Genomic DNA, 27,745 nt, shown 5'->3' with positions numbered 1-27,745 from the left:
TTTGGAGCAAATCTAGCATAAGCTCCATCCGTTTCAAGTAGAAACACGTGGACAAAGCCAGATGCTGTGTTGCTGCTTGCTACAGTGTATAGCTCAGAGGCTTGGAGAGGAATGCTCCGTTTTCTGCCATTTATATTTCCTTTAAAACTATGCCTGCTACAATGCTCCAATGCATAATAGGCTTTAGGCTTTAGTTCAGATATTAGGTTCATATTACAGTACTAAAAGTCTTCAAGGTGCTTTTTTGAGAACACAATTTTATTACATTCAGGTCCTGGCTGATTTTCTGTTGTCTTATATCAAGAGTGAGAAGTGTTTTGACAATAGTGTCTTGGCCACCACTCTCAACCTAGCGTATTCACTGTAAGGGATGAGTATTGGATTTCATTGTGGAAAACAGTAAGTAATGTCAGAGTAGACTGTAGCAGTTGCCACTGTGGCATAACGCCTTCTCTCTCACAAAGTTACTCTTTGGTTATGACTTCTATGGGCCAATGAAAATATTGGGATTTCCTTTTTCTTCCCAGAGTTGTAAGGATTCTGGGCATCTAATTCAAAAAGGGGGTTTCCTGTTCCTCCTTTCTTTCAGATGTGGAGGCTATACGTCTCCATTGCTGATAATATTACTGTAAGACAGTCATAAAGACATCCTTCTCCCAAATCCTATTGTCACACTTTTAATAATCATTTTTAAAGATGTTAAGGCGGTCTTCATCTTTGAATGATAACATTACCATAAGACAGTCATAAAGACGTCTTCCTACCAAATACTGTAGACTTTTATCTAAAATCCTTCTGGCAGTTTGTGAGGCAGTTATTTTAGCAGTACTTGTGAGAAAAAGGTTGTCCCAGGAGACCATACAGACTGCTGAAACGCCACACTCTCATCCAGTCTGTTTCCACACTAACCACCAGCCTGAACCTTGACACTGAGACCGCAGAAATATAGATTACTGTCATTTCAGCCCAACATAAACACCAAAATCACAAGTTCTGCTTATAACTCCATCCTGCAGGCTTCCTCCTCGTTTCGCTGGAACGGCAGTGTCTTGGCGTCTTTAACGACTATGAATGTTACAGAATCAACTAAAACAGCAGGGATAGACCATCACAAGCTCATCATGCATTTGAGTTGTCTTTCCATTTACTGTAGTATAGCTTTGATATCCAACACACTTACATAAAACATTGACGTTCTGATTAAGTGTTTTAAACTCACTGTTGTCACTCCATTAACTTCCGTTCCAACTGAAAGCAAGACCTTTCCCATTGCTCTGGTCCTAAAATTCTAAACTTAGTGAGTGATTTAAACTAACAACAGCTGCTTGATATCACTGTATAACTAGTACACATTTCTCCTCAAATTGAATTTGTTAGTTGAGCCAGACATTGAGTAGTTTGAACAAGCCTGATTTCTACTCAAAGATAGTGACAGTGGCACTGCAATAACCAGATATCCCTATTTTCACAGGACACATTCATGATTACAGAGGACTGAAGGGCAGACACAAACACTGTGGGACGGCTGGAAAGAGAGAGGGCAAGATTGTGTGTCTGCATCTTTAATTGTAGTTATCCCTAACATCCTCTCTCTTATCAAAGGAGATTCAGGAAGTGAGTTTGCTTGTGTTGTGACTTGAACCTTCTGCCTTAGGGCACCATGAACCATCTTCATGGGTTATTATGTGTCCAACGTAAACAATGGTTTTATACAGTAGGCCTGTTGCAGTGAATTGTGAAGCACGTTAAAAATGAAGTTATAAATGTGTAATACACTGCTTATAAAGATTATTCACAATATTATCAGGACACTGTACAATACCATTACTTTCTTAACCACAGAGCCACAATGACAGTCAGCACAATTGATCTTAAATAGGTGACATAAGATTTGATTAAATAGGTGATATAATTCAAGTAATAGTACAGCTCAACACATGTTCAGAAATTGTTTAGAAGTGTTAATGGAGTTGAGAATTAGGTTATTGACAGCTGTCTGTCTCCTAATCAATTGTTAGAACAGACAGTCCTTCTCCTCAACTTTCATTTGGTTGTTAACATAACAGACAGTAGAGAAAACCTGTTTAGAGCTACAAAATGGTACCTGCAGAAGGCTGTAAACATGGCCCTGCATATGGAAATAATGGACAAACCACCAGCAGGTGTAGGAAGGACAGAAAGACAAAGGACAGAAAAAACACAAAGTACTGTAACTGTATGGATACATTTCTGAAATATAATTTATATGTTCTACAAGGCTTAACCTGTGTCCAGGATACCGGCCCACAGAGTCTATCTTTCGTTTTACAAGAGTAGCTCAATAAAGTTGTAATAATAATGGTGCAAAACATTTCATTGTTCCCTCTGATATGTTTATTCATTGTAATAAGAAAGTCAGATATGTTTCTAGGTTGAATGCCCTTAGTGACATCCCCGAGCCGACTAGGTTAAATATCTGTCGATGTGCCCTTAAGCAAGGCACTTAACCCTAATTGCTCCTGTGAGTCGCTCTGGATAAGAGCGTCTGCTAAAATGACTAAAATGTAAAAAAAATACAGTAAAAAAAAACAAATGGGAGAAGGAATGAGGTCAGATATGGCCACGTTTATAGAAGCTGCAACGTGTCCTCTCACTGAGTGCAATGAGAGTGCTTTGTAATACTGCCACATTTTCTTCTCTTCTTCTTCTCTAGCATCATCGTACACATGAGATTGGCAACTCAGATTTGGATAAGCTCCATCATGCAAATACAGTGCATTCAATGCCAGCAGTGATTGTTGTGCTTGATTGTATGCCATTCAATTGTCTTTGTCAAATTTGTGTCAACCATATGCTGCATGTGATGAGTGAAACAAAATCACAAAATGAATGAGTCCTCTAACTTCTGAGAATAAAAACAGAATGTTGGATGCACGTTTTAGGGATTGAATTTAATAGAAGTTTTGTTTAATAGTAAACACTTGAATGAGCGTGTATACAAGTAATCTATTAATTTCAAAATCATCTCAACAACTTTATAAACTCATAGCACACATCGTTCAAAATATCAGTATCTCAAGCTCCCCCCAGGGCATTTATATAAGTAATATATAACTAGGCCACTCACATGTCACTTTTCCAATTATTGTCAAAGGTGATTGATTTCCAAACCATATAGGCTATGTCTAATCTCATCCTGATAACATATGATTCAATAATGTTAACATCGGTGCTATCATTCAATAAAATGACATGAGACCCCTGACCCATGAGAGATGAAGGGTTCCCTAGCCAGCCTTGCATAAACAATTAACATCTCTGTGTGTAAAAGTTTGTGCATATAAGTCAATCAACGCTTAAAGTAACTGTCCAGTGAAAATCTCACTTTTAAAAGTTAATATTCTGTTCACTCATACCCAAATAATGTCCTATACTCATATTTGTGGCCAAAGCATAAATTGGAGGAAAAAAACAAACACTTCAAAAATCCCACCTCATAGCTGTATCTCAAACAGACTGTTTCAAAAATGCTTGCTATTTCCTCATAGAGGATGATGTCATCCTCCTGAGGAGGATGAGCTGGCCAATCAGCGGTCTACTGAATATTTTTTATGACTGGTTTACACCCACACCATTCTGTTTTAGGAGTACACCCACACCATTCCAACACAGAAAAGCTGCTTTTTAACATACTTTTTTTAGAAGGAAAACTATTTCACAAATAATTGTTATTAATTGTAGGTCATATTTCATCGAAATCTGGAAACACTGGTTACTTTCTGTGCAATCAGATAATTATTCTGATGCTTGCATTTCATGACACAGTGCTGAAAAACATCCCCATCCAACAACATCTCAAGATTCACAACCCAAACCCAGATGTTATACCACATAAATACATTTGAACAATAAAACACTTAATTGCATCTATCAGATTTACAGTGTTGGGGAGTAGTGAACTACATGTAGTTCAACTAGTAATGTAACTACATTTTGCAGTAGCTTGGTGGTAGTTGAACTAAATTCAAATGTTGGTAATGTTTTCAGTAGTTAGTTAATTTTTTGCTATGTAGCAGTGTAGCTAACTACTGGAACTACACACTACTTTTTTTGCCAAATAAAATATGGGTGAAGAAGGCAATAATTTCCTTTCCTTTTCAGCATCAGACCTGCCCAATTCTCACTTGAAACATAGTTTTTGTGTCTACTAGGCTAAATTACGCATTCTATTAACATCTGACTCCAGAGTGATATGTTCTTGCAATTGGTAGTCTATGACATTTCAGATTTAGATATGATAATATATCACAAAGTAGTTTAGAAGTAGTGAACTACTTTTCCAAACGAACTTAAGTTAAGTAAACTATATTTTATGAATTAAGGGTAGCTTTAGTTTAGCTGAACTTCTTCCAGTGTAAAATAATTGTTAGCTTGGTAAACTATATTTGCAGAGTAACTTCCCCAACACTGCAGATATACAGCAGGCAATATAGTATGTTCCAAAGTGTTGATAAAAAAGATGGAGCGTTCTCCACACCTTGCCTCAAGTTGAATAGGCCACTGTCAAGTTTTAAAGACCAACGAAAGTGGATGTTTGAGCAAAGAACATCCACGGGGTCGGTTAACCGTTTGACGGTTAACCGTTTGAAGATGATGTATCCTATACAAAAAGAAAAAAAGCGCACCGGTGTTTGAACGTCCACGTTTTACCCAAAATGTGAACTTGTTTGACACCCCCCCCCCCCCCCCCTTGTGAAGGAGGGACTCCTTTCACTTGTACAAGTTATCTTCTGCGCCCAGGACCTCCCCAAAAGTTTGGCATATAAAAGCCCAGATTATTCATTTGTTTAGGCAGTAGGGAGGTTCTGTCTGGGTCTGGATTGGAGTAACAAAGAACCGGACCCTACTTTTTATGGTTGGAGTCTGAGGAGTAAAAACAGGATTCCCCTTGCCTCAAAGAGTCTACATGTCTAATATTTAGACATGTTCAGCTTTGTGGATATTCGGTTAGCGCTGTTGCTAAGCGCAACAGTGCTATTGGCAAGAGGTCAAGGAGAGGACGATAGTAAGTATCACTTTATATGAGATTATGGGACACAGGGACGCTCGCAAGAACAATGGATAGCGCGTAAATGGATGTTGCGCAACTTTCTATTATGTTTGGGACGATGTAAATGACGCTTACCTACCCTGTGGCACACCTGACGTTAAATTGTCAGCAAACATCATCAAAAGGGTTATACTATTGCTTTTGGAGCTCCGAAGCTCGATGCATTGAACAAGGATTGTATATTTTTCTGCTTCCATGGCTGAGCGTTCCCTGGCGTGCAGACACATGTTCAGTGAACCCCTGCTCTCGCTGTTCACGCGCTATTTCATGTCCTCCGGCAAGGGAAATTCTAGCTGCTGCAAAAGCTTGGATGCGCAATGATGACATGATGTTAAGATGGAATTGGAATACAATACAAATATACAAACCACTTGAAACAATTATATTACTTATGTTAAATCAAAATAAGCAATAAGGAAATGTTTTTCAGAAAAAAAGCTCAGAACAAAATATTATTCTCCTTCTCATATCACCCAAATCTAGGAATTATATTATGTACAATAGCAACAACGAATTGTGCCAGGACTGGATCAAGCTCCTGAAAGTTTAGGCAATAGGAAAGCCAAGCCTTATTCCTCATTAGCCTACTAGTATAAATGGAAGTTTGTAGCCTATTTAATAAACTTCATGGCATCTACAATAAGACGTTTCCATTGCTTGGTTTATAATAACTTTAAACCTGGGAGGCTAATTAAGTGAAAATAGTTGTACTATGACGTCTTCAGTGGAATTGTCTAGACATCAATTTATCAGATTGGGTGGGTATAGTTAGGGCGGTGTGTCGGTGGATTATAATGTCATTGTACAGGCTTGGAGCGCAGCTCTGTGGCAGATATTGGAAATGTAGGCCTCATCACCAGAATGACAAGACAAGCCTGGGCCGACTGCCCAAATCCCCACATGACCCCTTGCCAGTGGGCCTTTATTGTAGGCCCACTGTAGGCTACAGGCCTTTCTGATGTTAGCTATAGGCCTAGGCCTACTTCATATTATTTCGCTTGTGGTTCAAAGTTCAAACATAGGCCTTGGTAATTGTCATTACACATTAGGCATGCCACAAAGCATTTCATGTCATTTGGAAACTTTTTTATGTTTCGCAGGGGCGGCTCCCCCATTTTCACCGACCACTTTACAACTCCCATTAGACATCCCCATGGCCTTTGGCCAATGCTGGTCTACTGCAAAGGCAACAACCAGTGCAACACAATAGGACATTCAGTTAATTTATGACTATAGTTTGGAAAACAATGAAGGGAAAACCCTGTCTCTGTAGGCTACTTTCTGTTAAGAATTCTCTAAATCTAAGAAATATCTAAGAGATTTTCTAGTTGGCCCTTGGGATGTTGGTAGGTCTTATCAATCTTAGGCCTATGTCATTAATTGAGAGTGGCCTCCTAGGATCCTACATTAGGCCTACCTGTGGCAGGACTCCGAGTTTCACAGTCATGACTGGTTTGCTATTTTAGAATTTTTCCTGCATTGTGTCATTCTTATTCAAATACGTTTGGGTCTAGCCTACATCTTAGTAGCAGTATGCCTACACAGTTTGTTCTGTTGAAATAATGTATCATTTTTATTTTTATTTTTAGTCATTTAGCAGATGCTCTTATCCAGAGCGACTTACAGGACCAATTAGGGTTAAGTGCTTAGTGTTAAGTGCCTTGCTCAAGGGCACATCGACAGATTTTTCACCTAGTCGGTTCGGGGACTGGCACAATGCTCTTAACCACTAAGCTACCTGCGGCCACTTTTATCAGACATAGTTTGCTTTTGAAATGCTCACTTCTGATAGGTCTATTCAATTGCCATGTGACTTATCTTGCGTCTCCAAAACTCTCAATCTTTGCAGGCGGATTCGGCAGCTGCTCGTTGGACGGCCAACAGTACAACGATAAGGATGTATGGAAACCAGAACCCTGCCAGATCTGCGTCTGCGACAGCGGAACCGTTATGTGCGACGAAGTGATTTGCGAGGACACAACCGACTGCGCCGACCCTATCATCCCCGACGGCGAATGCTGTCCTATCTGCCCCGAAAGCGAGGGTAGCCTACCTTTGATGACCACTTACACCTGTGCCTTTGGTAGCGTTCTGGCGCCCCCAGTGGCACCAGTAGGCTGCAACGTTTCCAGTTATAGACAGAGGGGAACAAAGGGAACCGGGCGGGCTTTACACAGCCTTGAACGCTGGCCATAACTTAGAATGGACTGTGGATACCTTATTGAGGATAAGCATTAAAAAAATCACCTTGGATATTACTATTGCTTTTCTTTTCCCCCCACCTTCTTTATGAATGGATTAACCCTGTTCAATGCTGGAGATGTGGATGTGCAGATTAACTTTACACTCACATCTTCTCATATATAGGCCTAATCAGCATTAGGCCTGTGATGCCTTCACACACTGCTATATATGGGATCCAGCAATACATTAATTGTCAACACAGTATTATTGTACATTGAGAATCATTGTTTTATAGGATACGTTTTTTACATTTACATCATTTAGCAGACGCTCCTATCCAGAGCTTTTACTACCAAGTTCATGTTTGATATGAGTTTATAAGGGGTAATAATAGTATGATCTCTTCCTCTTAATTGATTTCATAGGTCCCCAGGTACCAGTGGTGCCTGAGCCAGAGGTATTTATGTACATTTTACCACTAGTATTGATTGTGTTAATTATGTTATTATGTCATGTTTTATATGTGTTATAACACATGTGTTATTGTGTTACTATGTCAGTGAAAAATCATATTATCAATGCATGACAGTTTTAATATTATTGAATAATGATTGAGCTCTGGCCTTCTTACAGGCATCATAAATAAGCCCATATGTTCATTATGGTTCATGTTTATTCAAACTGTGATACCTTTCAAATATGCTGTAGGCCTACCATTTAACCCTCCACCAAAGGTTCAATGCCTTAATTTATGCTAGGCCTACTGTACATGTGTACTGACTCTAGTAGGTCATAGCTCAGTAGGCCTACACCACTCTCATTGAAGTGCAGTGAAAGGAGCACTGCAGCACACCTGATTCTCTTCCTGTTGTTGTACATCCACAGGGACCACAGGGAGGCGTTGGCCCCACTGGTGATGATGTAAGTTATAAACTGTTTATTTTCTGAAATGAAATGAAATCATATATTTATATATATACATACATATGTACATGTATATTATACATACATGTATATACTTATTCATATATTTACTAAGGGTACAGTTTTTCCATGAGAGACATAGGGGTAAAAATCACGGTGTATTAGTGTCACTGATTCTTTTGACGAATCATGGCTTTGTGGAAGTGGTGCTTGAAGTGGAGGTTGAGATTTCAATTGTAAAATATTGTAAACACAGGTGGGCATTTCGGAAGGGGAGGAGCTGGGGTTTAGGCAAAGGCTTTGACTTATCTGCTGTTTCTATTCAGTACAGATTTAAGCACCTCAGCACAGAAAAGCTATTTTGCAGTAGAGTTAATACTATGTCCTTATAACTTCTTAACTTACACCAATCTTTCAAAAAAAGGATTGACATTAGTTTCTAGTGACTGGTATGTATTTTTCAAGGGTTTGACCTATTGACCAATCGACCTTTGGTTCAACTTTGACCTTTGCATCACAGGTCACAGGTCAAGTGCTCCTGTGGGTGGTACAATCCAGATGTAGCTTTCTAGCACATGGAGCCCCAGATTCAATCATTTGAGAATTTTTTTTGTGGGGAAAACAGCAGAGCCAGAACTGCTATTCATGGCATGCACCACTTTTTCACCTCAATCACCACTTTTAGGTCTATACCAATGGAAATAGTCCTGCATTTATCTAATACAGTGCATTAGATAGCACTGTATTTGTCTAAAGCAGTGCTTACAGAACTGTATTTATCTAACTAACCCAGTCATGGGTTGTTGAAGGCTGAGCTCTTACTGAGTAACTGCCAGTCCATCTCTGACTAGCTGTGTATCTGCCTGTCTGTCGATCTCTCTGTCTTTGTTACTAAGAAGCTGTGTATCTGTCTGTCTGTCCATCTCTCCAGGGTCCTGAGGGTGTTCCAGGTAACGATGGCATGGATGGCCAGCCTGGCCTGCCCGGCCCCCCAGGCCCCCCTGGACCTCCTGGCCTTGGTGGCGGAGTAAGTTACCTACATGACAAAATAATATCCAAAGGCTATTTCCTGTGGATATTTACCAGTCACTACCAGTCTAGTACCAGAGTTATCCGTATCCATGCTTTTTAGTACGCCTGAGAGGAAATATCAATAGATATCTAAGTTAGAGAGTGGTGAGTGTAGCTCCCTGCTCCTTTCAGCACCAGCGGTGTGTGGACAGCTCCCTGGTTCGCTGCTCTAAGTCTAGCTTATGGAGGAGTTAGACTAGAGACAGAATACAGAGGCACACAATAAACTGTTATGATTGTTGAGGCAGTTAGTAGTAGAGGGAGACTATTCCTCCTTATTAATGGTGATGATAGTAGTGAATAGCCACATTGTATGATTCATTGTTTAATCTATCAAGCTGTTATTTCACCCTCTGACTAAGGTGCATCCCAAATGGCACCCTATTCCCTATGTAAAACTTACAACTTTTAGAAAAAATATGATTATTTCTTTCCTTTCCTGCAGAACTTCTCTCCTCAGATGCACCATGGTTATGACCAGAAATCCAGCGGTGGCCAGGCCCAACAGGGACCAATGGTATGAATGTCCTCTTCCTGTCTTCCTCTGTGCTGTTTTAGTGATCAAAGTGGAGCCACATTTCCAGGCTAAATTGAACTAAGAGGTCTGGTCTCAGGCAGTATCAGAGTACCATTGTGAACTGTACATTTCTGTTGTCTGGATTCAGAAATGCACAACCATTATGTATGTGGTCTATTACCAAACCTCTACAAAAGCAGTCTTCAGAGCAGTGTTTAAGCTATATAGTTTAAGCTACCAAATACTTCACAATGGAAGAAGTTAAGCTACGCAACAAAAAAATATATAGTTCTATAGTTACTTTGAAAAAGTATTTCACTACATCCAAACTACTTCGTGAAAAAATATCATATCTAAATCTGAAATGTCATAGACTACATATTGCAAGGTCAGATCACTCTGGAGTCAGATGTTAACAGAATGTGTAATTTAGCCTATTAAACACAAAAAAGGTTTAATTACTAGTTGAACTACATACAAAACCATTTGGACGCTACAGACAGAAGTTGACTTCAGACAAGTCCCGTGAAGCTTGTGGGGGTTGTAGAGCAAAACCACCTTTCAATTTCTTTATTATACTGATTAGGTTTCCGCGGGTGCGCGCACATCGACTCTAGCTGCATGGTATTGCTGTTTTTGAAGATCATGGATCCTGTCATAGTTAGGTAACGATTGCCTATGCAGTGTAGTTTATACTAAGCTAGTGCTTATACAGTACGATGCTTTTAGGTTTGCAGTAGTCCTCTGATAGTGATTGCTCACAATGATCAGCTATGTCTTTTATCCTTTAGATTACAATACCTCACATATTCACTTTATCTCAATCAAAGGAGGTAAAGTACTGCTACAAATGGAATAATTGATTAATTGACTAATTGGTTGTTGTGTTTTCCATCAGGGCCCAATGGGTCCCCGTGGTCTCCCTGGCCCACCAGGCAACACTGTAAGTATCCTTTCATGTATTGTCAACAACAACAACCTCACTCATTTCATGTTTATAAGAAAAATAATGAAACATTTATTTGCATCTCTGTTTACTATACCATGTAAGTTCTCATGTCATCAGTTCCCTCTGAACATAATATGTCTAATGATGTGAAAATCATCCCAGTTATAAAAATTTTTGTACATACATTTATATAGTATACAGTGTAGTGTATTTATATTTGTCTTAAGTAATTTATATCTTATAACAATACTTCTTATATGGCCGGATTCCCGGACAGATTAACCTTGATCCTGGACTAAAAATATATTTCAATGGAGATTCTTCATTGAGCATGTTTTTCAGTCCAGGAAAACCGGGCCATATTTCTTATAACAAAAGTGCATATAACCCGTGTCACATGGTCGGATCTGTGTTCCTGTCTCCACCAGGGTCCCCCCGGTCACCATGGTCCCCCTGGCGAGCCCGGTGAGCCTGGTGGTTCTGTGAGTATACAAAAATGACAACTTCCTGTTGATTTAAATATCAACTGACACACATTCACACATTCGGAACGCACCACTTCCTGTCCATCACCAACAGTTGTAGTAGCAACCTGCCCATAACCCCAAAAAATATGCACTAGCAACCTTTGCAAAGCAACATCAACACACAAAATCATCCATTTTGAAAGGACACATACATCCACTCATCTTTGTTTGTTCCCTGTAGGGTCCCATGGGTGAACGTGGTCCAATGGGCCCCCTTGGCAAGAACGGAGATAATGTACGTTATGTTTTTCGCACAATCTCAACTTTCCTTCTATTTCATTCCATTTGTCAGATCTGTAGCTCGAAAACCATGTTCATTTGTTAACACAGTAAACACAGAACTCAACATAGACTTTTCTAGTTTTCCCCGTTTGCAACTTACACCACAATATTTTCCCCCACTGTATATTGACATGTTATCATTACATCATTACATACATTTTAATAATATATATAATATAATCATAATAATTGTATCATCCCTTTTTTATGCAGTTTTTTATGCCACATTATTTTCACTGTTTGCCATTAGCGGCAGAATTGTTTACAGGGAGAGGACATCTCTGTCTCTGTGTCTCTCCATTAACATCTGTCTCCATCTCTCCTCTCTACTCTACAGGGTGAGCCTGGCAGGTCTGGTCGCCCCGGTGAGCGTGGCTCCGCTGGCCCTCAGGTGAGTGGCCCTCTAACCCTATAGGTCAAGGATCAGATGCTCCTGTCAAAACAGACCTGGTTCATATCAGTAAAGGACCTACAGGGCAGTTTTCCTTTGACCATAATCATACCCAATGTGTGTTTGATGAGAACCATTCTAATAGACTACGGTAAAAGTACATAACCACTAATACAAAGAGAGGTTAGTTTCAGCACTGAAAAGGCATACATGAAGAATGAAGACTATTTGCTTTATGTCCACAACATGTTTTCTTCTCCTTTCCTACAGGGTGGTCGTGGAACCCCCGGAACTCCTGGCCTCCCCGGCATCAAGGGACACAGAGTGAGTAATATAAGGAGGAGGAGGGACATGAGGATGCTCCAGGGTGAAGTTTCCCCTAGGTACAGATCTAGGATCAGCCTTTCCCTCCCCAAATCCTATCCCTAACCATTAGTATGGGAAATGTATAACTGACCCAAGAACAGCGACTTGGGGCAACTTCACCCTACTCCCATGATGATATGACGGCCATGACACTACCACTTTCCTACATTACACTCCTAACCATACAGAATGACACCAGACCTAAAAAATGCTCTTTGATTTCCTCCTCAGGGTTTCAACGGTATGGATGGAGCCAAGGGAGACGGTGGCCCAGCTGGCCCCAAGGTTAGAGGTCTATCTAATGATATCTATCACCATGTGAGTCTATCATTACCTGTTCTGGAGAACTCATCTGTCCCCCGGTGTTTTGTTACTCTTTTTCTCTCTATCCCTCTGACCACAGGGAGAGGGTGGTGCCCCTGGATCCAACGGTAACCCCGGTGCTATGGTGAGTATCCTGTTCATATGACAAATACACATTGATTTAATTGAAGTAAAGCGCTCGTCTCAATAAACATATCAGAGGCCTTTAACTCTCAGGAACTTTAAAGATATCAACCTGCCTTCCAGTAATAGCAAAGACTGAATAATGTCCGTTTTTTTAACAAAACGTTATGGCTCAGTGAAAGTAGCCAGCCACAGACATTGTTTAGTCATTACTGTACTATCTAGCATTACTGAACTCCCTCTGCTTCCCCCCTCTTGTCTCCCCAGGGTGCTCGTGGTCTTCCTGGTGAGAGAGGCCGCCCCGGACCCGCTGGCTCTTCTGTAAGTACCACACTTCACTGCCTTCACTGTTCATTTGATTGATAGATTGATTGATCACATGAATCGCAGCAAAACCTTAGACACTATCTCAAATGACACAGAAAAGTCTGAGACTTGAGACTTTTCATGTTGATGTATTGCTGCAATACCCCTAAATATCAACTCCTGTCTATAATGTGCAGTATGCTTACCCTTGTTCACCTGGCCAATATGCTTTTTCTTGTTCTTATCAGAACCAGAAATAAACTGAATTGATAATAATTCCCCCCTACTTCTTCCTCTAGGGTGCTCGTGGTAACGATGGTAACTCTGGTCCTGCTGGATCCCCTGTAAGTATTTTTATTACTGGTGACTAACCTGTCAACCTGTCAAAGCAATTCAGATTACCCCACTCAGTGTCATGTGTTGGTCCTGACTATGTGAATTTAACAAATGTTTATTTTATCTTTCCAGGGACCCACTGGCCCATCTGGTGCCCCTGGATTCCCCGGAGGTGCTGGAGCTAAGGTATGTCATACCCTCCACCCCTAACCCCTAACCCTAACCCACTTGTTGCGTCCCAATTCTCAGAAAGTGTGCCCTTGTACAATCCTCACCATGCATTTTGAAAGCATTGGATAGAGGCAGTTTCACCCATATTTCTTACACCAGGCCTTTCCTCTCAAATCCATGAAGGAAAGTGAACAAGTACACTCTTAAGGCAGAAGGGGAGAGAATTGGGAACCAGATTGAGAACCTGAGCTGATATAGGCAGTGGCCACCAGATGGCATATGTACACCTCATGTGGTTCTGTCCTCTTACTGTAGGCTACTGTATAGAGTGAGAGGATAATAATAATAATATGCCATTTAGCAGACGCTTTTATCCAAAGCGACTTACAGTCATGTGTGCATAAATTTTTACGTATGGGTGGTCCCGGGGATCGAACCCACAACCCTGGCGTTACAAGCGCCATGCTCTACCAATTGAGCTACAGAGGACCACAGGATGATGAAATCGTACAGAATATGAATGACATAAAAACAACAAATGATTAATTATCTTCCTACATTCCTATGCACACCCACCCACCCACCCACAAATACACACCTGCACACACACACACGCACACACACACACACACACAAACAAACACACACAGCCTCCCTCTCCATCCCTCTACACACACACACACCGGTAACATCAGTCACAAAGACTGTAAACATCCAGTATCTATACGCCCTCCTAATTCCCTCTCCGGTGCCCCTCTTAGGGAGAGACTGGTCCTCAAGGAGGACGTGGCTCAGACGGACCCCAAGGATCTCGAGGAGAGCCCGGTAACCCCGGACCCGCTGGTGCTGCTGGACCCTCTGTGAGTACTGTTGTGCATGACGTATGGTTGGCCTGATATGCTTATATGTCCTTATCTTACAACTGTAGATCCTTATATACTGTATATGTGTAAATGCTAATGGTTGACCTCATAGTGCACCATCTAACCTCTGACCCCTGAAGTTTACTGTAATATAATGTCCCCCCCCCCCTCTCTTCCCCTCTCTCTTCCTCTCTTTTCTTCTCTTCTCCTCTAACCAAACAGGGTGCCCCCGGAAGTGATGGCCAAACAGGAGGCAAGGGTGCCACTGTAAGTATGAGCCATGTGGATACATCAAACTGATTGTTCAGATGATCTGTGATTGATTATGTTCAAATTAATACTTAATATACAAATGATAATATATGCCACTTAGCAGATGCTTTTATGCAAAACAACTAACAGTATAGTATAGTACATACAGGTACTGGTGCACTAACGTGTCTCCTATTGTCCGTCCCATAGGGTGCTGCTGGTATCTCTGGTGCTCCTGGTTTCCCAGGAACTCGTGGCCCCGCTGGACCACCCGGATCTGGTGGTAGCCCCGGCCCCAAGGGTAACCAGGTGAGTACCACTGTTACGATCACTATTTTGTATATTGGTCAAATAGCATTTAATGTATGCGTTCGCTGTACTGCATTATTTTGTTATGTGCTATTTTGATCAAGCAGTCGTGGCGAGTATTGCTTTGTAAATTGGTACAACACAAAATTCAATAGAACGCAGTCATTTAATGCATCTCTATGGGGTATAAAAACGATTAAACATTTGTAGCACTTCACTCCATTTTGTGATGTGTAATATTGACCAGGAAGTAGTGGTGTGTTACCTGATGGGATTTGTTTGTTTGTTTTCCCTTACAGGGTGAGCACGGAGCCCAAGGTTCCAAGGGAGAGCCCGGTGGAAAGGGAGAGCCTGTAAGTTTGCAATGAACTCAATGATATATCACCTATGGAAACACAATCTTGCACACTGTATTTAGCAAGCAGCTTACCATGTCTCAATACATTTAGAGCCGGTATCCGGGACACAGATTAAGCAAGCCCAGTACTGGACCAAAAAGCATCTTCACTAGAGAATCACAATTAATATAGCTTTTTTGTCCAGGATTATGCTTAATCTGTGTCTGGGAAAGCGGTCTCTAACCCAGGTGTATACACCTGTTTCTTCTGAAGGTATTGTTGGACAGGTGAGTTTACTGTACTATGGGTCTGGTCTCATATCTGACCCCTCTGTCCTTTCCGCCTCTTTCTCCAACCAGGGTTCCGCTGGTCCTGGGGGACCCCCTGGACCCTCTGGTGAGGAGGGAAAGAGAGGCGCCCGTGGTGAGCCCGGTGGAGCTGGTGGTGTTGGACCCCCTGGAGAGCGTGTACGTTAACCACCTCTGACTCCTCAGCCCCCTTCTCCCATGTCAGATAACCCTTCCCTGAAGTGCCCCTACTCAAAAGAAATGTGTCTACACAGACAGATTCATTTTAACGTTGTATTTTGTTTTCTCCATATGATTACAGTAAATTAAAATTGGGGGAGGGGGGGGATTTGAAAAACCATCAACCAACCATCAGAACCTCAGCCACCAGTCTATACTACTTAGAGCCTCAGCCACCAGGCTATACTACTTAGAGCCTCAGCCACCAGTCTATACTACTTAGAGCCTCAGCCACCAGTCTATACTACTTAGAGCCTCAGCCACCAGTCTATACTACTTAGAGCCTCAGCCACCAGTCTATACTACTTAGAGCCTCAGCCACCAGGCTATACTACTTAGAGCCTCAGCCACCAGGCTATACTACTTAGAGCCTCAGCCACCAGTCTATACTACTTAGAGCCTCAGCCACCAGTCTATACTACTTAGAGCCTCAGCCACCAGGCTATACTACTTAGAGCCTCAGCCACCAGGCTATACTACTTAGAGCCTCAGCCACCAGTCTATACTACTTAAGCCCACAAACCATCTGCATACTGTAGAATACGTTGAATTCCCAGGGGACAGTGTTTGTCAGTTGGGAGCCCTGACTTTGTGATATGGTGTGCCTGTGCCATGGTCCCATGTGTATGTTCCCATGTGTAATGTCGGTTCTGTTTCTTCCAACAGGGTATGCCTGGTATGCGTGGTTTCCCCGGCTCTGATGGAGCTGCCGGTGGCAAGGTGAGTCAATAGTCAAATATAATAATTATTATTATATAATACCATAATAATATGTGTACATTGTGTACACAACCAATACACTTTGATTTTATTTTTATAGTTAATAAACTATAAATCCATGTCTAAGAAACATGACACCTGGTGTAGAGTGAAGCACCATGTTTGGTCATACATTAAATGAAGGAGCACTGTAAGCGTCATAGCAGAACATTGTATTAAACCTATAGCCTCATTTTATTCAGCACATAAGCTAAAATATCCTTATCCTTAAATATGCTGGCTGTATGTGTCCTGATGGTTACCCTCATAGAGCACTATTTCATCTCTGAGCTCTGAAGCTTACTGTACTGCTTACCTATCAAAACTTGACGCAGACATCACCAATTGACCTTCCCATGTGATAGGGTGGCCCTGGTGAGCGTGGAGCCAATGGACCAATGGGAGCCCAAGGTGCCACTGGTGAGGCTGGTCGTCCTGGCGAGCCTGGCATGCCCGGATCCAAGGTGAGTGTCACCTGTCCACATCTCTCTCTCTTTCTTTCTCTCTCCTTCTCTTTCTTTCTCTCTCTCTAACCTTCTCTCTCTCTCTCTCTCTCTCTCTGATAAGATACTGTGCTAAGACTGGTGTAAAATAGTGGAGCATTGTAAAAACCAACCATCAATTCACCATGTGACCTTTAACTTTACTGTAAGAGCATGCACAGTTTAGTACATTATATATTATATCATTCACATAGATTTTGTACAGACTTGTAGTTTTTGAGTATTGTAACCTGTATTCCCAGGTAGAATGTCATCTAATGTGTGCTGTTCTCTCCCTACCTGCTTAAGGGTATGACTGGTAGCCCTGGCAGCCCTGGACCCGATGGGAAAGTTGGCCCTGCTGTAAGTACTACTGACCTATTCACCACAAACTCAATGCATACTTAATTACTATATTATTATTATGATATATAATAAACTATATTGGCAAGAGGACATTATCGAGAGGATTTAACACGTTTTAACCTCCACGTCCCTTAGTCATAATGCATGTGGTAGTCATTTCATTTGTTCAGTCTGGAGGGCACCGAACCCTTTGATAACCTGTGTGATCCTTCTCTTCTCCTGATGTACTGTAGGGTATCACTGGAAACGATGGTCGCTCCGGACCCCCAGGCTCCTCTGGAGCCAGAGGTCAGCCTGGAGTCATGGGATTCCCCGGACCCAAAGGACCTGCTGTTAGTAAACAACCAAGCTAACAAACATACCAACAAATAAACATTCATTTCCCTCCTAAATAGTTTTTACAAACTAATTATTTTCACAGTACTATTTCATATACTGAGCAAATGAGATGAATGGTAGGGGTGGTGTATTCAGTGTGTTTTCTGACACACTGTATAGTATATGAATATATAGTAAATGTTGTCTGTCTCTTCCATATAGGGTGACAACGGCAAGCCCGGTGAGAGAGGTGAAGCCGGAGCTGTTGGTGGTGTTGTAAGTAAAGCTATACTTAGACCTGAAACAGATAGGATCAATCATTCATACTGTATCCTTTATGCTATATGGGCCCAATTTTTGACTGAAGTCCATGTTGTCAACTTATATCAAGTCAGAATAGGGCCCTTTGTCTATAGGCCAGTGTGTCCTTTCTTGGGTTTGTAATAGACTCCATCTTGTTTCTGTCTAGGGTGCTCCTGGTAAAGATGGTGACTCTGGTGCTCCTGGACCCCAAGGCCCTGCTGTAAGTGTTCACAAATATCTTTCTCAGAATTAATGGTACATTTAGCCTCACACATCTACAGTACATTGTCTCCTTCAATATTGGATTGTCTCTTAACACACTGAGACACCTTTGTATGAATCCACCCAGAAACCATACTTAAACTGTGCGCTGATATAGTTCCCTTGTGTTCCAGGGTGCTCAAGGAGAGAAAGGAGAGGGTGGCCCTGCCGGACCTAATGGATTCCAAGTAGGTTACCATTCACAATCCTAACCTCCACAATCATTACTTGTCTCGATATTCAAATTTCCAACCAATAATGTTACATGTTGACCTGAAATCTCAACCATACCACTCCCATCATCCCTATAGGGTCTGCCTGGAACTCAGGGAGCTACTGGTGAGCCTGGAAAGGCTGGTGACCAGGTAAGTAGTACCCTCCATCACAGAGATCCAGTAGGTTCTATATGCAATTCTATGCCCTCCATGACGTATTGAATTGATGGAAAATTAGACCCTATATACTCCTGGAAAGCAAGTTTTTACCCAAATGTAGTTGTTGAAGTCTAATCAGCCACTATTTAGCAATGCATTTCATTATGTGGCAACTAAAAAGGGCTATAAATACATTGGATTGATTAATCCCCTCTCCTCTGTCGCTCCACAGGGTGTGCCCGGTGAGGTTGGAGGTCCCGGCCCCAGTGGATCCAGAGTACGTACAGTACATTACAGCAGCTCTGGATAGGATCTGAGCCCCCAGAAGCTGCCATCTATCTATAAGCTGCCTGCTTCAGTAGCTGTTCCATTACAAACATGATGTTCACAGATCTTCTCCCCTCTCCTCCCCTCTTCTCCTCCTCTTCTCCTCCCCTCTCCTCCACCTCCTCAGGGTGAAAGAGGTTTCCCAGGCGAGCGTGGTGGCACCGGATCTGTTGGCCCCGCAGGACCTCGTGGAGCCAATGGTTCTCCTGGTAACGATGGTGCTAGGGTAAGAGAACACTGGAGAACACAGATACAGATTACATCATTGATTAAATCATTCAGTTGGTCCTTATGTTGACCCAAGGACTGAGAATTACATTAGGCCCCATACAACCATATCATTAGTGGTTTTCTTATTTATTTTTGCACCGCAACAAATATTTTTGTGGATGTAACATTTCTGTTGATATATTATTTTGTCATAATGTGAAAGGAGTTTTAATGTATGTGTCTCTGTCTACCATCTCTGTCCAGGGTGAGACTGGTGCTGCTGGTGCCCCTGGTGGTATGGGAGCTCCAGGTCTGCAGGGAATGCCCGGAGAGCGTGGCTCAGGTGGCAACCCCGGGACCAAGGGAGATAGAGGTGATGGTGGCCCCAAGGGAGCCGACGGTGGCCCAGGAAAAGACGGCATGCGTGGTATGACTGGACCCATCGGACCCCCCGGACCCCCTGGTGCTCATGGAGAGAAGGTAAGAGCAAAGTGCTGTTTGGATTAAACAGTTTGATTACTCAGTAAACGATGCAATAGAATTAGTTGAAAAACGATTGTGTAGTTACAGCCTTGTTGTATAACAGTAAAAATCTAGTCTTATCTCCGAATAAAATAAGTATTTCATTGAGACAAATATGAGATAGTTCTAATCTCACCTGATTGCCACTCTCCCACTCTTTCTCTCTCTGTGTTTAGGGTGAGGGAGGTCTCGGTGGCCCCCCTGGCCCCACTGGAGGTCGCGGTTCCCCTGTGAGTATCTTCCAATGACACACTACATGTTCACCTGCTTATGACGGTGGTGTAATACGCCGAATAATGGCACGCCATTTCTCTTTATCACACTGAATATGGCACATTGCTGAAATGCCTGTGTATGATCCGTTATTAAGAAGAAAGAAAAAATTGTTTATGTATACGTTTTTCTTTCCCAACCTCTGACCCTGTGTGTTTTCTACCCATAATCGTCTAGGGTGAGCGTGGTGAGCATGGTGCCCCTGGACCAGCTGGATTCGCTGGACCCCCTGTGAGTAGCATCATCACCCTGTCTGGTCCAGTCCACAACACTCTGAAGCTGGTGACAGTTCTGTTTCCAGGTGGAATCCCATAACCCAGTAATGACCAGTAATGACCAGTCCTTTCCACTTCTCTCTTCCCACTTCAGGGTGCTGATGGTCAGCCTGGCAACAAGGGAGAGACCGGTAACAACGGCCCCAAGGGTGATGCTGGTGCTCCCGGGCCCGGTGGACCTGTTGGTGCTCCCGGACCTCAGGTATGGCTGTCTGTTGCTGTCCAATCAGCTTTAACTCCTGACCCTCCAGACCCTCCCCACCAACTAGAACATTTTATAATGTGTCCAACTCATGCAAACTTATAATTTGTTTGAACTACAAGCTCAAATTTCCAAGATAGATAGAAATAGCATTTTTCATTTTGCAGTTTTTTCCTGAATCAACCAATTCAGGAACAGTTTTCAAATATACAGGACAAGTTACTTTTAGCTAACAGGGCACCCTTGTACAACATATATATCCTTAAATGTACTGTAATACAGTTACCGATTGAAATAGTCTCTCACCATTAGGAGAAGGTGCTGAGGACTGAATAGGTGATGTGACTGTTAGTGTGTCCTGTGTTCCTGTCCTAAATAATATAGTAATGTTCAGTGCAAATATTTATTATCCTGTGTCCTATTTATTGTTTTTATGGCCTAACTCCCTGCTGTTTGTGTCCTCAGGGTCCCGCTGGTAATTCTGGTACTAAAGGAGCTCGTGGTGCACCTGGATCCCCTGTAAGAACCTCAAACTTCTCCTTAAATCATTCATAACAACACTTTTAATTGCTTTAAACTGAACAGAAATATATACAAAACAAAGAATTGTAAAGTATGTGTTTTTTTGTGAAAGCTATTCTGTTATCTCGTGTGTGTGTGTGTGTGTGTGTGTGTGTGTGTGTGTGTGTCCGTAGGGTGCTTCTGGTATGCCTGGTCCCGGTGGAAGAGTTGGACCTCCTGGTGGAAGTGTAAGTTCAGATAACCAAGGTCCTCCATCTTCTCAACAATCTATCAAACAGTCCCATTCATGCAGACTGAAAAATATCAAGTTTGGCTTTTTGAGTTAAACATCTTTAACTCACATACTGTTATCCTTTAAAAAATGTGCTCTGAACAAACTCCCCTCATCTCCTAAATATTTTCAGGGAGCCCCCGGACCCGCAGGCCCCCCCGGCCCCGCTGGTAAAGAGGGACAGAGGGGTGGACGTGGTGAAACTGGTAATGCTGGTCGCCCCGGTGAGGCTGGAGCCGCCGGACCTCCAGGATCCTCAGGACCCTCTGGAGCTAAGGGTAACGATGGTCCGATGGTAAGTAAAGTAAAGTAAACATATATAAACAACAACAGCAGCAATAAACAAAGTAGTAAACAGAACAACACATCAAATACTAAAGGGATGAAGGGATGTTAGGCAAAGCATCACAAAATAAAATGAACCAGATGACAATAAAACGGAGAAAAAAATACAAATCAAAATATATAATGCTACTTTATTTGTATCATATGTAGTCAAATTCAAACAATGTTGATGAATCTCTTTATAAAGGCTTGTTCTGGTTCTCCCTGCTGCAGTGAATAACTTGTCATTTTTGCCTCTGTCTGTCATTTTTCTCCAGGGAGCCCCAGGAACCCCCGGACCTGGAGGTATTGCTGGACAGCGTGGTATTGTGGGGGGCCCCGGAGGAAGGGGACCCTCTGGTAATGCAGGAACACCAGGACCAGCTGTGAGTGTTCCATCAACAGCAACCCCCCAAAACACCGAACATATTACTCTTAACCGCTATCAAAAGTATTAACTCACAAAAAGAATTACTTTAGTCTTAGCTTTGTCTCTACTCCCAAAGCCTTCACACTTGACACTTAACCCTTGACCTGTCCCTTGTCCTCTTTCAGGGAGAGCCCGGTAAGCAGGGACCTGGCGGCCCCGTCGGTGAGCGTGGCTCCCCTGGCCCCATGGGACCCCCTGGACTTTCTGGTGCGCCCGGTGAAGCTGGTCGTGAGGGTTCCACTGGTCACGATGGTGTTTCCGGTCGCGATGGACCCCCCGGCTCCAAGGTAAGCCATTATCAAAGCGCTTTACAATGTAAGGGAGGAAACTCACCTCATCCACCAACTGGAAACTCACCTCATCCACCAACACTTGTCCCCATCACTGGTGACATTAACCTGATGGCTCTTTGTCTGTGTGTGTGTGTTTGTCCGTGTGTGTGTGTTCATTGCAGGGTGACCGTGGTGAGAATGGTCATGCTGGTTCCCCTGGTGCTCCTGGACCTCCCGGTGCCCCCGGTCCCTCTGGTGCTTCTGGCAAGACAGGTAGCCGCGGAGAGACTGTAAGTACCTCTTCTCATCAATTTAGGGGTCGACTATAGTATCTCTGTAACTTTCAGGCCGAAGGCCTTAGAAACATTTTGGACGTTTTGGACATTTGTTGGACTAGCTCGCAATGTTACCCTGACATACCCTGTGATATGTCAATGTTACCCTGACATACCCTGTGATACATACCCTGTGATATATAAATGTTACCCTGACATACCCTGTGATACATACCCTGTGATACGTCAATGTTACCCTGACATACCTTGTGATATGTCAATGTTACCCTGACATACCCTGTGATACGTCAATATGCAGTATATGACCAGATTAGTGAATCACCATTCATTCAGGTATTATTGATCATTTTTAGTATATGCAGTTATTCTATACACATTATCCTTGATTCTCTCTCTTTCTCTCTCTTTCTCTCTCTTTCTCTCTCTCTCTCTCTCTCTCTCTCGCTCTCTCTCAGGGTCCTGCTGGTCCCGCTGGCCCTAACGGTCCTGCTGGTGCTCGTGGTGGTCTTGTAAGTTTGCTGTCAGCATTTTGACATCCATACACCTTAACCTAATGCATTGTAAGGATGTCCGATATTTATTGACAGTGTTGAATACCTGTTTGACCCCTTGGCCTATTTCTGAAGGGACCTGCTGGTGCTCGTGGAGACAAGGGAGAGGCTGGAGAGGGTGGAGAGAGAGGCCACAAGGGACACAGAGGTTTAAATGGCATGCCCGGTCTTCCTGGACCCGCTGTGAGTATACCAGGCTTATTATATCATACAACTCCTGACTAATCTAATGCATCATATCTTACAGTAAGGTACCACTCTTTATGGTTATGTACTGCCATTTTAAAAGTTGTGTTTATTTGATTTGAGGCAATAAGGAAGCATGCACATTGTCTCTGTGTTGGAGATCTGTTGTTCTCTATGCTTTACCATGGCTAATGTAATGTGTGATTAATGTGATGTATCTGGTTCTAGGGTTCCCCTGGTGAGTCTGGGCCTGCTGGACTTAACGGACCTTCTGGACCTCGAGTGAGTATGACACCCACTTCAAGCCCATCAATAGAACATGAATCATGGCTGATAATATAATATACATATGTCATGTTGTGTCTTTACCATAACAACAAGATTACACACACCAGATTACGCAGGGATTTCCTATCTATTCCTTTATTAAAGTAATGTTGCTTGTGGAATGGAAGGAATAGGACCACTGATGAAGGCCATTGATGAAGGCTGAAATGTCAAGTTGTTAATAGTTGTTTAAATAAATAATGGTGAGCGAGTGTTGTGCCTTTTCCTTGTCAAGGAATATGACTTCTAAAGGAGTTGTTGTCTCTGTCATACAGGGACCCCACGGTTCTTCTGGCTCCCCCGGAAAAGATGGCATGAACGGTCTGCCTGGACCCATCGGACCCCCCGGACCCCGTGGTCGCAATGGAGAGATGGGAGCTGCTGTAAGTCTCACACTGACCTCTTCCTTTCCTCCACAAGCACACACAGCCTTTGAGGCCAGATTTGACCCCTTTCTATCATCTTCTTTCCTACCCAGGGTGCTCCTGGTTCTCCTGGTCTGCCTGGACCCCCAGGTCCCGCTGGCGGCGGCTTCCATGTCGCACCGATCTACAACCAGGAGAAGGGACCTGACCCCATGCGTGGAGGAGGATACCACTACCGCGCTGATGAGCCTGACATGATGAACGACCGTGACATGGAGGTGGACACCACCCTGAAGAGCATCAGCCAGAAGGTGGAGAACATCCGCAGCCCTGAGGGATCCCAGAAGAACCCCGCCCGCATGTGCCGTGACATCAGGATGTGCCACCCCGAGTGGAAGAGCGGTAAGTTCCAGGCTCAGTCCAGCTCACGCTCCAGACAGACACTGGTCATGGACTAGGCATGCTGTGATCTGCGATTGATTGGTTGGTTGGTTGGATTTATAAGATACTCAAAACATAAACAGCCAAAAACATCAAAGATCTAGCAGCCTACATAAAAAACTCAAAGATAATACAATAACGTCTATTTTATTTTACTTTCATTTTCACCTGTATCCTTATCTTCTGTTCTTTCTTTAACCCACAGGCCAGTACTGGGTGGACCCAAACCAGGGGTCTCCTCTGGATGCTGTCCAGGTCTACTGCAACATGGAAACCGGAGAGACCTGTGTCTACCCATCCCAGGATACCGTCCCCATGAAGAACTGGTACACCAGCAAGAACATCAGGGAGAAGAAGCACATCTGGTTCTCAGAGTCTATGGACAATGGCTTCCAGGTAAGGACCATTCAGCGTAACCAGATGACAAGTACTCCAATCAAAAGCTTGGATAGAAATGACTTGGACTAACACTCAAACCTGGATTGCTAGGGACATGGGACTCGACTTGGACTTGAGGTTTAGTGACCTGCCTTCACTACAACACTACCTTCATGATACTAACCCTCCTCCTCTCTCCTCTCCTCTCCAGTTCCACTATGGTAGCGAGGGCTCCAACCCAGAGGACGTCAACATCCAGCTGACCTTCATGCGCCTGATGTCCAACGAAGCGTCCCAGAACATCACGTACCACTGCAAGAACAGCATCGCCTACATGGACGAGGCCACGGGCAACCTGAAGAAGGCCCTGCTGCTCCAGGGAGCCAACGAGATCGAGATCAGAGCCGAGGGCAACAGCCGCTTCACATACACCGTCAGCGAGGACGGCTGCACGGTGAGACGCTTACTACTACTGTTTACTTTTACTGTCCTCTACTCTCTTCTATCATCTTTCAACTCCCTTCTGCGCTCTTCCACTCTGCTGCTATTCTCTTCTCTCTTCTACTCTCGTATTTAACTGTCTTCTACCCCTCTTCTACTCTCCTCTCCTCTCTTCTACTCTGTGGTCTTTATATCTCTTCTCTCTTTTTTGTGTCGTTCATCTGCTATCACATGAGGTGGTGGTGCATTGGCTTCATTTTGAGATAAGATAGTGTGAAATCCATGTTATGGAACTAAATATAGATGAAGTGACTAAATAAAAGAGAGGTTATGTAGAAGTTAGTGTGTTATCAATCCCCTTTACCAGGACTGCTTTTTGATTCTGACCCATGCTCTCCTCTCTCACCACTCCACAGTCACATACCGGCACATGGGGCAAGACAGTCATCGACTACAAGACATCAAAAACATCTCGCCTGCCCATCATTGACATCGCTCCTATGGACGTTGGTGCACCTGATCAGGAGTTTGGCGTCGAAGTTGGCCCCGTCTGCTTCGTATAAAAACAAAAATAAATGTGGACATGAAATTGTTTTGTTTTCTAGCAGTCATCTCTAATACTATTTTCTATACATTACCTACAAACTCATTCGGCTGCCAAACAGTTCCACAAGCTTGAAACTACTCTGCTGAAGACGTCGTTTGCGTGTTTTTGATTCTGAATAATTTGTTTGAGGGGACTGCTACTTCAACTGAAACCTACAACAAGCATGGACACTTAAAAAATAATATTTTGTTTCCACTGGCAACAAGAAAATCATTTTAAGTTGTAAAGTGTAAAATCTCCCCTGGAGAAACACAATGAGATACAGGTGACTTTTATACCACTGCGGAAGGACAATGAAAGCAACAAATGCGATGTACCATTTTCTGGTATTAAATCAATCTTAAAAACCGAGTGTCTTCTAAATTAATGACAAAAAAAACATCTGAAAGTTCACCTTCACTTTAAATACCTTAATGGCTACCTCAGAAAAGAAGTCCATGTTACCCAAAATGTTTCATGAACCCTAGGGCAGATTTTACACTACAGGACTATTATTAGAAAGAAAACAACTGTCAGAGGTGCTTTAATATCAACTCATGAGGTCCAGTTATTGGTATTTGATAGAGAAATCCTTTCCTGTCATAATTAGCTAACAACCATTGGATCTTTGGTGCTAACAAATCAACACAATGTCTTCCTTGTTGATAATGTAGTTCAATTGTTTTCTTTGTCAAGTGTTGGTTAATTAACAGTTCCGGAATATGATTTACTGTGGATATAATTCATGCTATGGTGTCTGGTGCAGATTTAAGCAAATGGTTTTGTTTTTAGTTATATTTCATTTCCCCTGCCCCCACCTGATGTTTAAGTGTCAACCCTTTATGTGTGCCTTAACCTTCCGATTGACCCTATTACTGCACCACTCAACCCCCCATCCTTTTGTTTGTGTTTTGTTTGTTGAAAAAAAATAGGATTTCTAAAAAAAGAAAAGAGTAAAAAAAATCTGAGAAGCAGACACACTTCCATGGTTTTGAAAAAAGAGAATCTGTACTGATGTTGTACGTGTATAATAAATCAAGATGTTTTTAATTATTTGGATACTGAATAAAGCATGTGAAGTGGTCTACTCAATGTTTGACATGTCACCTTGGTTTTCTCCATTCATCTCACATCAAACCTAAATCAAACCAGCAACAGACAATCCAGTGACAGTGGCTGATAGATTATACAAATGTAATATTTTATATAGGTTATTTTTGGCTGTTGGTAAAATAATCTCCCAAATAGCTTAAAGTGTAACTTTCCTTAAAATCCTGAAATCTGATATTCTAGGTTTATAGTCAAAAAGCCCATGTTGACCCCTTTCTTGAGAAACATAATATTAAGGAATTAACTGTAGCCCTAGTTGTCACAATGACTTGATAGACTATTCATTCCTTCTCATCGAACCCTGATGAATGTGAGTTGCAGGACATACAGTAGATGCAGAACGGTAAGGAGCAATTTCGATTAAAAGTGAAGCGCTATTAGGCATAGTTGTTTTGATTGAAACAAACTAACAATTTTCTAAATCTCTAGTGCTCCGAATTTGCAACGACACAATAATTACGCAATAATAAATATTAGTTGACCATAATATACATGACTATCTGCATAGTCAGCCACACATTTTGATTGAAGCTTCTGAGCCTTGTTGGGTCCTAGAATTAGCAATGTAGCTTTGTACTGACACCTGGTGGAATTCCACGGAACAGTTCTAAAATTACGATGGAGTACGGCAGGCTACTGTGTGGGTTACTGTCCGTCTACTGTGGAAAGCCGTTTTAACATAATCCTCCAAACCAGAGTGCGGCGTGGCATGGCCTTGACAGTA

The 27,745-nt window shown here is 42.5% G+C and overlaps 1 protein-coding gene across 1 annotated transcript; it reads left to right on the top strand.

The window, feature by feature from the left end:
• Positions 1-4,828: 4,828 nt before the first annotated feature.
• On the top strand, positions 4,829-27,003 carry LOC311100970 (uncharacterized protein). Its single transcript, XM_084141974.1, has 49 exons — positions 4,829-5,044; positions 6,939-7,133; positions 7,699-7,730; positions 8,159-8,194; positions 9,129-9,224; positions 9,714-9,785; positions 10,684-10,728; positions 11,163-11,216; positions 11,443-11,496; positions 11,881-11,934; positions 12,205-12,258; positions 12,532-12,585; positions 12,704-12,748; positions 13,015-13,068; positions 13,353-13,397; positions 13,522-13,575; positions 14,322-14,420; positions 14,646-14,690; positions 14,886-14,984; positions 15,284-15,337; positions 15,682-15,789; positions 16,516-16,569; positions 16,974-17,072; positions 17,400-17,453; positions 17,690-17,788; positions 17,997-18,050; positions 18,244-18,297; positions 18,473-18,526; positions 18,650-18,703; positions 18,945-18,989; positions 19,167-19,265; positions 19,514-19,729; positions 19,948-20,001; positions 20,222-20,275; positions 20,414-20,521; positions 20,987-21,040; positions 21,217-21,270; positions 21,448-21,609; positions 21,917-22,024; positions 22,194-22,355; positions 22,523-22,630; positions 23,092-23,145; positions 23,263-23,370; positions 23,602-23,655; positions 23,976-24,083; positions 24,179-24,467; positions 24,712-24,902; positions 25,096-25,338; positions 25,742-27,003. The coding sequence occupies exons 1-49, from the start codon at positions 4,963-4,965 to the stop codon at positions 25,886-25,888; spliced, it is 4,371 nt and encodes a 1,456-aa protein (XP_083998100.1). The 5' UTR covers positions 4,829-4,962; the 3' UTR covers positions 25,889-27,003.
• Positions 27,004-27,745: the final 742 nt, after the last annotated feature.

The sequence above is a fragment of the Coregonus lavaretus genome, assembly GCF_964263955.1.
Source record: "Coregonus lavaretus genome assembly, chromosome: 25".
NCBI classification, from domain to species: Eukaryota; Metazoa; Chordata; class Actinopteri; order Salmoniformes; family Salmonidae; genus Coregonus; species Coregonus lavaretus.
This window is presented reverse-complemented; position numbering and strand designations above follow the sequence as displayed.